The 13,019-nt window shown below is 33.8% G+C and overlaps 2 protein-coding genes across 2 annotated transcripts; one reads left to right on the top strand and one right to left on the bottom strand.

Moving 5' to 3' along the window:
* The first annotated feature begins 954 nt into the window (after nucleotides 1–954).
* On the top strand, nucleotides 955–2,689 carry LOC114075175. Its single transcript, XM_027913468.1, has 4 exons — nucleotides 955–1,030; nucleotides 1,424–1,588; nucleotides 1,697–1,979; nucleotides 2,054–2,689. The coding sequence occupies exons 1-4, from the start codon at nucleotides 967–969 to the stop codon at nucleotides 2,682–2,684; spliced, it is 1,143 nt and encodes a 380-aa protein (XP_027769269.1). The 5' UTR covers nucleotides 955–966; the 3' UTR covers nucleotides 2,685–2,689.
* A 442-nt stretch (nucleotides 2,690–3,131) lies between these two features.
* Nucleotides 3,132–10,397, bottom strand: LOC107006877 (DNA-directed RNA polymerase II subunit RPB2-like). The gene is made up of 25 exons (XM_027913469.1): nucleotides 9,961–10,397; nucleotides 9,062–9,283; nucleotides 8,698–8,985; nucleotides 8,404–8,601; nucleotides 8,259–8,323; nucleotides 8,093–8,179; nucleotides 7,892–8,012; nucleotides 7,766–7,810; nucleotides 7,537–7,674; nucleotides 7,380–7,452; nucleotides 7,216–7,292; nucleotides 7,021–7,128; nucleotides 6,825–6,941; nucleotides 6,554–6,709; nucleotides 6,375–6,479; nucleotides 6,054–6,179; nucleotides 5,764–5,841; nucleotides 5,581–5,676; nucleotides 5,378–5,493; nucleotides 5,227–5,296; nucleotides 4,997–5,050; nucleotides 4,762–4,905; nucleotides 4,311–4,610; nucleotides 3,615–4,037; nucleotides 3,132–3,523 (listed from the first exon to the last, which is right to left on the bottom strand). Exons 1-25 carry the CDS (start codon nucleotides 10,264–10,266, stop codon nucleotides 3,419–3,421), a joined length of 3,618 nt encoding a protein of 1,205 aa, XP_027769270.1. The 5' UTR covers nucleotides 10,267–10,397; the 3' UTR covers nucleotides 3,132–3,418.
* Between the last annotated feature and the right edge of the window lie 2,622 nt (nucleotides 10,398–13,019).

The following is a 13,019-nucleotide window of genomic DNA, read 5'->3' as shown; positions in this document are numbered from 1 at the left end:
TTTTACAAAAACACCCTCTCTAGTTTTTGCTTGCGTTGTATTACATCATTTTTTACGTGAACACCAAAATAGTGATGAAATATTTAGTGAATATTAAATAATGATATGATTGTTGATGAAAATTATTAAAAATTGGCTTTAGGTAACAAAGTCATGTACTTTGTCTGCTTCACGATACATGGAATAATTCTTGTTGCACTCACTCCAAATTACCACATCGTTTTAGTGTCATGGACATTATTTGTTATTGTTGTAACGAACATTCAATTGACTTGTAATACAAACTTTTAGTTAGTTTTGATAGTTTTTAAAACTTGTGGGTATAAATCATATTTTTCTAAAAAGTTGAAATATATTTCCCAAATTTTATGGCCAAACAGATGGTGAAATTTCACCCAAATTTTCACTCAAATAATATTTGCCAAGAATATTTGGAAATCTATGGCCAAACGCTAGCTAAGAAGTTCAGACATCAATTTCTTTGTGTCAACGTCTTTTTAGTTAAGTTCGTCACATCAGACTTGTCTAGTACCATTATATCTTATGTATAATTTATAAGCTATTACACAAAAACGATTTTGTTCAATACAACACCCAAAAAAATAGCAACAACAAAGTCCTCTTAGGTTGAACAAAAAGGAATAAATTATGATTCCACATTTTTAAAAAAAAATATTTTTTTGTAAATTGTATTTGTATAATGAATTTTTTGTTCATTCAATTCATTTGCATCACCAATTTCTTTTTCTATGTTCCCAACAATTTTAGGGAATACGGAAAGTTACACATTAATTAAGATTAATGAGAAGTGCAATCAACCGTCCATTAACTCGTCCTTATTTAATTAGTTCAACTAAAACAGTCACAGAATTTTAAGAGACTTATTATAATTACCTATATATACACAAAACCCTTTCTAATATATTAATAATCTAAATTAAATTGTGAGAAAAATTAGAAACAAAAATGCCATCTGGTTCAAAAAAGAGGAGAGCTGCCAAGAGGAAGAAGGAAGCAAAACAAAATGAAGGTAATTTTGTTCTTTTCAAAAATTCAATTATCTCATCTTTAATATAAATGATCCAAACATAAAATATTAGGTCACGTAGACTAAAATATAATGTTATACTATATATAATGTATTAACTTTGTATAAAATTTTAATATTCATGGAGTGTAACTTTCCCAATAATTCATTCATAACATTAGTAAATTTTTGAATATTCACTACGATTCTCCACTATGTTTTTTACGATATGAAAATAGTTAGTAACGTCCCTATTATATGAAACCAGAATGTGTCTTTGTATATGAACATGATTATGAATCTTAACTTGACGTGAAGTAAATAAACAATAAAGATTTTGAATAACTCTTGCAACAAATTCTACTTGATGTTATTATTATTATTTTTTCCATGCAGAGTTTACTACAGTTTCTGTTGTCAAAATGACTATACCAGTTGAAGAATTGGCTAAAGGAGCTGTTTGGCATGAAGCAACTTCTGTTGACAAGGAAATTGGCAAAGGCAAGAATATAATAGTAGAAGTTCCTAATGAATTTAAGGCACAGGCAAAAGAAACTGATGGTACATTTTCTTATCTGTTCTAATTTTACTAGCTTAAATAATTAAGTCTTCCAACATATTTCTTTTTTTTGATTACTGTTTATTTTTTTCATGTGTTGTTAACAACAGTTTCTATGAAATTGGTTGAATTGAATGAAGTCAAGAACACAATTGATGAAGTTTCTGATAATGTGCCGTTGGTGGATGTTACATCTAATGAGGATATTTTAGTGTCAAATGATGTACCTGTTTTGTCTACGAATACTTGTTGCATAATGGAGAACGTTGAATCTAGTGGAATTTCACAAGAACATGGATCTTCTGGAGTGGAAACTGAACCATTGACTAGTGCAGTTGAACAAATGATTGAGCAATTATCTGATGATGTAACGGCTGATGAAATTATTGAAAGGTATCATCATCTATTTTTTCATAATGATTGTTGCTATTTTGGAATATCGTAAAAGACGGAGGATTCTTTTTTAGGGATGTACCTGGTGTGGTGACTGATGTCGAAGTATTGGAAGCAAATGAAGTTGATACTGGTTCAGATGTGTTTAAGGATGATTCTGTGATGGAGAATGTTGTTGAAGGAAATGAAGAGTCTTTGTTGAATGTTAATACAAATGATCAAAATAAAGAAATTTCGAAAGATGTAATGTTTGTGTCTCAGAATTCTGGTTGCGTTGTTGAAAGTGTAGAGTTGGGTGAATCTGTTGTTGTACCTGAGATGACGATAGACAGTGCTCCATTAGTCTCTGTGAACGTGATGTCCAACGAGAGTATTAAGGAAGAAGTAAACAATGGCATGATCCATGGTCAATCTGCTGATGCAGTTGAAGAAGAAAACAATGGTCTGTCCCCTCAATCATCAAATGAACTTGTAAAGCAAAATGCTGCATCTGCTGAAAAAATTGGATTATCAGACTCCAATGAAACAGGAACAGTTTCTCCTTCTACGGAGGATAATGTTACTGAGACACGATCCAACCCCAACGAATTACTGGATGTTCCCCAAGTAACAGTTCCAAGAGAAACTGAGGATCAAGTTTATTTTGCTTGTCCTAAGGTACATTTGCTTTTTTGTGTGTTTTATTTGGTAGTCTTGGTATACTAATATTCGGTTAATTTTGCAGCACTGCAATGCTGAATGCAGTTTTTCTCAGTTGTTAAGAGATGAATTGTTTGAAAATGTGGAGGAGCTTAAGGTAGCAATTCGTAGTCTTAAAGAAGATCTTGACAAGGCACTGGATAAGCTGGATTCTATTTCATATTGAGCAAACTGATGATCAAGATGTTAATTTTCATGTTCTAGTCTTATTTTGCTGTTAATCTTATTGTTATCCTTGTGTTTACTTTTTTAGTAATGCATTGATTTTCGTATGAATGGATACTTCTCTTTTTTTCTGTCTTAATTTTAATTATGACCTTAAGATAACAACTCTTCATCAGACAATTTGAAAAAAGGTGCTAATCTGGAGATAACCAAACAATTAGTCTCTAAAAAATATAATCTAGAGTTAATATGAGTTTACACTTGAATCTGTTCAAAATCAGGCCAATGTATAATCAAAAAATATTTTGAAAAATAGGAAAACATGTCCAAACAGGTCCTAAGTTTATTAACTCTGGATAATGTCTGATAAAGTAAAATTAGAATTTACCATTCAAAAGAGACTTGTGCAACTGCTGATCAGAATATTTTCCCAGCATGTGTAAGATGTAGAAGAACAAGCTATTAGCGAACTATTGGAATGAGTTTGGAGTCTGACAAATCTTTATTTAGTTAAGTAGATGTGTGATGACCAAGTGCAGAACCGGAGTCTGAAACAAGTTGTACTGTCAGGATGCTTACTTTCGATTTGATGGTTTCAATTCCTTAGTAAGCATTCTTGGGGCAATTGCCATTGACATGAGCTCTTGAATCAGAAGCTTGCAGGCATAGGGAATATACACCTACACATTCCGAAAATGTTTCAAGTTTTACGATCTTTAACAATATGGATATTGCAGTTTAACAAGTGGTGCAGGAAGAGGAGGATTGTACCTGAACATTGTCAGTTTTATTCCTACAAGATCTGCACTCGAATGACATCTTTTTCAGATTTGCAATAGCCATTAAACCACATTGCTGGCATACGTGAACTCTGTAAGCATCACTTTGATCAAACAGTCTCTCTTTAAGGAAGTGTGCAGCGCCATGAGCTATCATACAGTCACGTTCCATCTCCCCAAATCGTAGTCCTCCATCACGAGATCTCCCTTCAGCAGGCTGTCTAGTGAGAATCTGCACAGGACCACGGCCACGAGAATGAATCTTATCATCCACCATGTGCTTCAGTCTCTGGTAGTAAGTTGGCCCCAAGAATATCATTGCAGTCAGTACACGACCTGTATGACCATTATACATTCTCTCAAAACCACGCATCTGATAGCCACAATTGTGTAGAGTTCTGCTGATACTATCCACCTGAAAGTACTGAATGGTTAATTCATATTCAGTTTGCACAAAATAATCAAAAAACGTCCAAGTGATTGGCATCTCATATTCATGAATTAGTATTAACCCTTAATAGCATTTGATAAACCAGGAACCTCCTTGTACATTTTTTCATCTTGAAATGTATCAACTCAGAGACAGTTTTTGTCTCATTTATTATAGAAATCTGACGACTTGTGTTATCTTAATTGCTTTTACAATTATATAAATCTTTGTTTTCCAGAAGAGACTTTGTGAACTTACAGTAACATCAGCAAAAGGGGTAGCATCTCCTTCCTTTCCAATGTGAGCAGCAACCTTCCCCATGATGCACTCAACTAGCTGACCTATTGTCATACGAGAAGGGATAGCATGAGGATTCACAATGATATCTGGGGTGATGCCTTCAGCGGACCATGGCATGTCTTCTTGTGTATAAGTCATTCCAATGGTTCCTTTTTGTCCATGCCGGCTGCTGAATTTGTCTCCAATCTGTGGAATTCTGACAGATCTCATCCTTATTTTGACAAATCTCAATCCATCTGCATTTGTTGTCAAAAGAACCTATAGAAAGCAAGGAAACAACTTATCAACAATACAGTTAACAAATGAAATGGCCAACAAGAAATGCGAAAAAAAAAAATTCTCTTTTAGAGATGAGTTCCCCTAATTATGGAGGACAGGAAATTGAAGCACAAATAACTAGCAGGAGCACCTGATCCACAATTCCAGTTTCACTATGTCGTAGACTGGTACTGTGGTCTTTGCGCGTGTATCTTGCAGATTGTCCTTGAGCCTCATCTTGAGAAATAGGTGTGGTCTTTCCAATTATGACATCATCACCAGAAACTCTTGTTCCCTGGCATCAGTAAGAACTTACCAGAGATTAAAATTCCAAGTACATATTAGTGAAGCAGAATGATGAATTCGTGTATGCTCGTGATACTAACAGGAGGTGCAAATCCATCATCTTCTAATTTATCGTAATTTCCATGTCGCATTCCCTGCAAGAAATAACAACCATAATCCAACATTATACAAGTAGAAAATAGATTTACTCTTATAAAAAACATACCTATTACATTTATTGTTTATTTCTTTTATTCGTTTGTCCAAAATAATGTCCTTAGAACAAGGGATGGGATGGGGAGGAAGAGAGTGACCAAAATAAAGAACCAACCATGGTATGTTCTCTATCAGGACGCCCAAAATCCTCTTTAACAAGCGTTCCCATCTTTTTCTCTTCATCCCTATTGATGGTAAAGAGAGACAGGAGCTTGATCAGAGGAAGAAACAGCAGACAATATGAAGTAGAAATGAAACTTACATACCTATATGAACGGAAAAATAGAGAGCGGAAGAAGCCACGGTCAATTGAAGATTGATTCATGATGACAGAATCTTCTTGGTTATAACCAGAATAACAGGTAATGGCAACAATGGCATTCTTTTGCAAATCCAACAGGAAAAGATTATTGAATATAAAGCAAGAAAGTTAAGAATGAAAACAAGCAATAAGCTGGTGATTAATTACAATGCCAGCTGGAAGCTGCCTGAAATGCAAATGCTCCATAGCTCGCGTAGTAACAAGAGGCTTTTGTGGATAATACAGTACATAGGCCAATGTATCCTGTTATTTAAATCAGAAATAATCATGAACGCGAATACTTAATACTGAACAAATGAAAGCTCGCAGAACAGAGAAAACCTAGCCTACCATCCGAAATTGGTAATTGGTGACATAAATCCCCATTGCTTGCTTTCCCATAGCGGATTGATATGTGTTACGAGGGGACTGCAATATGTCAAAATTAAATACAACAAAGCAGAAGCCGATGGAAGGGTTTAATAGAGGAAAACCGATACTATTTGAGAAGGAATGTAGATCAAGATGGTGTACAGACTCGACTAAATATGTAATTTATGTATCGAAGACATACCATAAAATACAGTAACTTATTTTTTATCAAATGTACCCGAAGGGACTCACAAAACATATTGATTCACCTGGTTATGATCTGGAAACGGTATGATTGAAGCGCACACTCCCAATATCAAAGATGGATGGATTTCACAGTGTGTGTAGGTCTCAGCATAAGCCTCATCTGGGTTCACCCTTGAATTTGTAAGATCCTAAAACATTCAACATGAAAATTGTTTTATAGAAATTCTGAGTCTGAGAACACTAACTCTATCACTTCCTGATTTAGAAGAACCTAAACTCAAGTTATGGATGATTAAGTTTCAACGAAGAAGGGCAGCAACAAATTTTTGGTCAGTACTAGGAATAATACATTGTATAGCTAGGTGTAGTTCATGAATTCTTACATTTATGGTCATTGCGATCATTGTAGTCTCTTCCTCCTCAGTATCAACATACTCAATAAATCCTTTCGCCACAAGATCATGCCAGCCAGAATCTTCAGATGACTCCTGAAATCAGCACAAGCAAGATCAATGGGACTGAATAATTATAGAATGTAACAATCTTGCTAAACAGTATATACCCTCATTTGCAGTGCGATAATATCATTCTTCTTTATCCTCAATCTCTTTTTATCCACTATGAATAACGGCCTACTACAACGTCCATAATCTGTATACAGGCGCAGTTCCTTCAGATTTATATTTCGGACAACTCCAACTTCAGTATTAACATCAACCTAAAAGAGAACAAATGTCAAATTTCTCATAACTCAAATATCTAAAACTTGCAGGAACAAAAAATCGAGAGTATGTTGAAATCAGAAAGATAAGAAATTAATGTGGTAATATAACCTGTCTCCTCAGCTGTCTCAGTGTCCTAACCAACAGATCTGGATTACGATGAATGCCAACCCAACAACCATTTACAAAAATCTTGGTAGATTGGGGAATAACCGCAGGAGATATTTCCTAAAGTTAAAGAGTATCATAAGCTTGTCACAAAATTTAGAACATTGAGAGCCATGAGCATCTTCCATGAATTGCACACCTCAAAATTTTCTGTACTCCACTCTTCTAGAAACTCCAAAATTGGATTTGCTGCTGATCCTACTGTTATATACACCATTAAAGCAAGGTTCTTTACCAGTCCACATGCCTAACATATCAGCAGCAGACGAAATGTTATAATATTCTTAAGATCATGCAAACTTAATCAATAAATGAGTGTCGTGTATTATGTTACTTGTCCTTCGGGCGTTTCTGCTGGACACATCATTCCCCAGTGAGAATTATGAAGCTGTCTAGGTTTTGCCAATTTACCTGGTTACCAAGGTATAAACCACTGATGACAAAGAAACTACCAAAAGGAACAAATGAAGTCAATTCTAAGAGCAAAGAGAAAATTACCCTCCCGCCCTATCGGTGAGTTCAATCTACGCAAGTGAGAAAGAGTAGATGCAAATGTCAAACGATTCAAAACCTGCGTAAGCATATGGATACAATAATGAAACAAGAGAAAACGATGAAAAAGAAATTAAAGTATATACAAGTAGTATTAGCTGACCTGTGAAACTCCTGCCCTGGTACCAGCAGCATTTGCTTGTCCCCAGTTCCCAGTAGCAAGAGAATACTTAAGTCCACTTGTAATTGTTTTTGCTTTAATGGCAAATTGCAAATTCACATCCTTTCCACCGTCAACACACTGGATCGCGCACAAAAGTAGATTGCTTTATTTAACAGAAGCTCCATATATGCAAATAGATAGAGCACAAAAAAGGAGCTAAGATAGTAACCTTTTGAACATAGGATCTCACATCCCTTGTTAGCTTCCTGAATAGCTGCATAAATATCAACATTTATTATAAGTAGGAACTTCTCCTTATCTTGTCGAACCAAAACATTTACAACAAACTGCAGACCATTCGGAATAAGCCACCAAGTAAAGGGCCAGCAAGATCCAGTCTTTTGTTAGCATAATGATCCCTATCATCTTCAGGCCTCCGTCCCAATACACAGAGTAAAAGACGATGGATGATGTAGCTGGTAAAAAAGAATGCAACTATCTTTCATTAATTATTTGACAATTTTCGCAAATTCCAAATCCGGGATCATTGTCTCACCCAAAATAGTAGGCTTTCTTAGTTTCACAATATTCTCTAGTACCAACATGCGGAAGCATTTCTCTTTGAAGAATCTCTTTGGCATACCTGCAATACAGATGAACAGTTCTTCTAAGAAACCGAGAAACACAAAAGCTTCAGCACTGAATATCAAGTATTTCCCAACTTGATTCTCTTTTCTCTTGTGAAACCAACAGTAGATCCTCTTTTGCCAATATAGTCAAGTGCCACCTACCAAAATTTATACGATAAATAGTTTAGTTAAATTACAAGATAATATGACAAGAACTCAACAAAACTAGAACACCCACCTGCTGATTTTGAATCACGAAAGCTTCTTCCAAGGAAGGGCGAAGTAATTCCATCATCTGAGTGTCAGCAAAATCATAACAAATATGCGCCAATATATCCTTGTCAGCGACAAATCCTAATGCCCTGAAGACTACTATAATTGGAATTTCAGTCCGTATGTATGGAAGAGTGGCACGAATATACTGGCCATACGCCCCCTGTCACAAAGCAGAGAAAGTTCCTTAAGAACTAAAGCAAATTGAATCATGGCAACAAGCACATAACTATTCTTGAAATGAGTTAAGTTTTACAACCTTAGAATTAGACCTAGAAAGCATCCTAACAAACATGCCACTAGGTGCCTTGTTTTGGCCCTCGGATATAGACCGAACTTCTGCCACATAAGCATACTTGTTTGGTTGTCTTTTCTTGAATACATAAACATGATTACTGCTCATTTTTTCCTGTGCAATCAGAACTTTCTCACTCCCATTGACTATGAAGTATCCACCTTGATCATACGGGCACTCTCCCAACTCTGTTAAATCTTTCTCCGATAGGTTATACAAGCTGCAGTAGCTTGACCGAAGCATTATAGGAACCTGAAATTCAAAGCATTAAGGGATCCCCAAATAAAAAATATTAATACTATCAGTTGATGTATCCACATTTCGCTACCTTTCCAATGAAAACTTTGGTAAATTCCTGATTTTCTGTCACTTCTTCATAGTCATGACCTTTCTTTATTACTTCCTTCTTCACATCAACATATAGCGGGGAAGAGTATGTTAAGTTTCTTAACCTTGCAGCCTTTGGAAACAAAGTATTAGTCTCTCCATCAGACTCTGTCATCATAGGTCTACTCAAGTATATCTGAGTAAACTTGATCTTGTAGATTGTCTGCAAAATTAGAACCAAAAAACACTTAAATTTGGAAAAGAAAAGTATATACAGGTAAAATGAAAGAGTAATTTGTTTCTTTACTCTCCTCATTTCATCCTTTCCAATTTAATATATTACGTCCTAGCATAAATTAATAATGGAAGCAAACAGTAAGCATACGCAATACCAATTAACCAAGGACGTATTGTTAATGCTAACACACTTGCATTTGATCCAGTAATTGACACGAGCTTTCTATGTTAGTAGACCTTGTATGATAGTGCAATGATAGGTATAATCTAGGTTTAGCGAGGAATGAAATGTAGCTAAAAATCACTTAATCTACCACAGCTAGCTTGAGGTTCAGGGGCTGCTGTTGTATCACAAAAATAAATGCAACCTAAATGTCATATACCAATATTCACGATTCGATTTCAGTTGTTTAGAACAAATTAATCAATTCGATGAAGCTGTCATTCTTTAATTTGTGTATAGAGATGCAACTTAACCAACATTGAGCAGAGTCATACTACAAATCCAATAACAACAATGTACTCAGTGTAATGCATAACTAAAGCACAAGTGATAATTGAAATCTAAGAACAAGAAACTACAAGAATACTACTAATGCTACTGATAAGAAAACCACACAACACTGCAAAATAAGCACCATTAAGAAATGAGAACAAAAAAACCTCAACGAAATCAGGTTGACGACTAGGATTATGCTGAGATTCAGGTCGAATTTCAATATCAGCAGTTTCATCAACAATTTCCTGCATTGTATTCTGTATAAACTCATCAAACGAATCCAATTGTTGCCTCACAAGTCCTTTTTCTTCAAAATATGAACTAATAACAGCCCATGCATCGTCCTGAGTTATCTCCCGTGACTCATCTTCATCTTCATCTTCATCAACATCACCCCTTCCTTCTCCTCCTTCGTCTTCTACTTGCATCATATCTCTATCATCAACATATTCATTATCTCCATACATCATAATTCCAGTAAAATTTCAACAAACAGAGAATCTAAATTTTGTTTCTAATTACTCAATTAATTCTTATAATTCATCAATTATTCTCCGGTTAACATTTTGGGGAAAATTAAACCCTAATACTTGACGAAAACTTGTCCGATTTACGTAGAAGTTGAGTTTTAGGTAAAATACTCCATTGTTGATCGATTCACCGAGAAAATGCAGAAGTGAAACTGAGAGTTTTCAGATTTTAGGTTTTTCAATTTTTGCGGAGAAGAAGATAGAGTTAGTTATAAGGTCAGAGAAATAGTGCTATAGCTATGGAGGATTCATAGGAGAAAAAAAGTAGTGTAAGTCTGTTACGCAGCAAAAATGTATAATGAATAAACTTATATCTATATATATAGTTATGCTTATGCATGGTGTTTATTCACATCAAATAAGTGGGTGACACGTGTTTTTTAAAATTTTATTGTTGGGTAAAATTTTAGGCTTAATTTCATCGTGAATTGTTAGTTTCGTTCTTAAATTATTGATTGTCTAAAAAACACCTCTTAACTTGATTCGTTGAACTTAAATACACACCCGATCTTGCAATACAAGTGAAATAGAGATCTAAAATTCTCGTTAAATTTGGGGGTATTTTTAACATTTCTCTCGATTTTTTAGTAAGAGTTTCATGTTTCTACGAGAGTTTGAGACCGCTTAATATATCATGTGGCAGATTGGAGATGTATCTAAGTATTATTAGTTATGTAGAAGAGTGTTTTTAGACGGTCAATAGTTCAAAGATAAAACTAATAATTTGTATTAAGTTTAGAAGCATTTTCAATACATCTCTCTTATGTAATTTGGTCTAAGCATCTTAATTTTGATATCCTTTTACCTATCTCATGTACTTGTGATTTATTTTCAGAATCATCACTTTGACCATAATTAGATTTTAAAAAAATTATTTCCTCCATCTCAATTTGTTTGATGTACTTTGCTTCGATAGAAAATTTTAAAAGTATAGAAAAACTTCGCACTATTATAAACTACCCTTAAAAAGAGTGTTTTTATGGACATTTTGCCAAAACAATAGTCTAATGTAAATAAAATGTTAGTATCATTAAATTTTGTAGTTCTTCCTTCATTGTGTAGCATGCTCATGGTTTCAAAATTCATTTTTCTGGTTTACTTCCTGTAAAACTCAAATTAAATATTGCAAAAAAAATACAATTAATTGTAGATTTATGGACAAGATGCACTAGTGGTCTAGTGGTAGAATAGCACCCTGCCATGGTACAGGTACATCTGTGTTTTTTTTTTTTTAAATCGATTTATATTTTTTTCATATTTTAAATTTTTTAGTGCAATTTTATATATTATAAAATTAATTAATAGAATATTGCATTGTCACATCGACAATTAATATATAATTGTATGTGCTCTATCTAGAATCGATCATGTTAGAAATGTTAAGGTAGAGAGGTTGATTATGCTTTGAATCCTCCCAAAAGCATATTAATCTGAGTGAGCGTAATGTTTATGTTTACTTTTTTATATTTTGAATTGTCTTAGTGAAATTTTGTATATTATTGAATAATTAGTTGAATATTGCATTCTCCCATCAACAATTAATTAACATATTTGTTCTTCATATTTTGAAGTCTACTGGTGAAATTTTATATATCGTTAAATTGATTTATTGAATAATGCATTGTCCCATCAATAATTAATATATTTGTTGTGATATCATTGTTTCGTTTCAATAACAATAACATACTCAATATAATTTTACAGATTTAAATCAGAGATACTGAAATTATACGAAGGTTTAGGCTGCTCCCATTTCGCTCGTAGCTACTAAGAGAACACTTTTACTTTCTTTTCCACTGACTACTAACATGTTTCAGTTCACCAGGTTGTCTCTTGCCTACCCATGGATTCAACAACAGTTCGAAAGGTTGCCCTATTCGAAACTCTCCGGATGCTTATTTTCAACTCCCCGAAGCATTTCGTCAATTACTACGGCCTTCCTCGTCTCTGGGTGCATAAGTATCCACCATAAGCCTTTTCTCGTTTAAACCTCAACCTTTTGTCATTCTAAGGTGCTGCTATATGGATGGATCTTATTAACGTCCATGAGTGATCAATCATATCTTACTATTATAAAATTAAAACATTAATCTTAATAAACCTTCAACAACCTCGCTTCGATAAAAATAAAATTAATTAAAAAGAAGCTTCTAATCAGTATAGAATAAATAAAAACTTAATTCCTAATTGTAATTATTCCATTTCATTAAAAGTTGAAGAAATTAAGAGCCGTGGAAGTCCATTATTAAGGGGACCAACAAAGTCGAGCCGCAAAACTTTTGCTAAGGGTGGAGACATGCACAAGGAAAACAATTGACCTCAAATAAATATACTCCCCTCGTTTCATAAAGAATAATCTAATTTGACTAGGCACGGATCTTAAATTAAAATTATATCAAATGTACAAAATTATCCTTTAATCTTGTGACTTTAAACATGTCACGTGAACATGTCACGTGAAAAGTTGTTATCAAAAAAAGAAAGAAAACGTTCTTTTTAAAACAGACTAAAAAAAGTCATTATTTTTAAAACGGAGGAAGTATCTCTTTTCATTTTAATTTATTTGTTCTGTTTTAACTTTTCGATTCATTTTTTAAAACAAAAATCCTCTTTCTAGCAATTTTTTGATTTTAAGTTTTTTCACATAACATGTTTAAATTAAAAAATTAACATCACAAAATATATATATATAT

The sequence above is a fragment of the Solanum pennellii genome, chromosome 12, assembly GCF_001406875.1.
Source record: "Solanum pennellii chromosome 12, SPENNV200".
Lineage (NCBI taxonomy): Eukaryota > Viridiplantae > Streptophyta > Magnoliopsida > Solanales > Solanaceae > Solanum > Solanum pennellii.
This window is presented reverse-complemented; position numbering and strand designations above follow the sequence as displayed.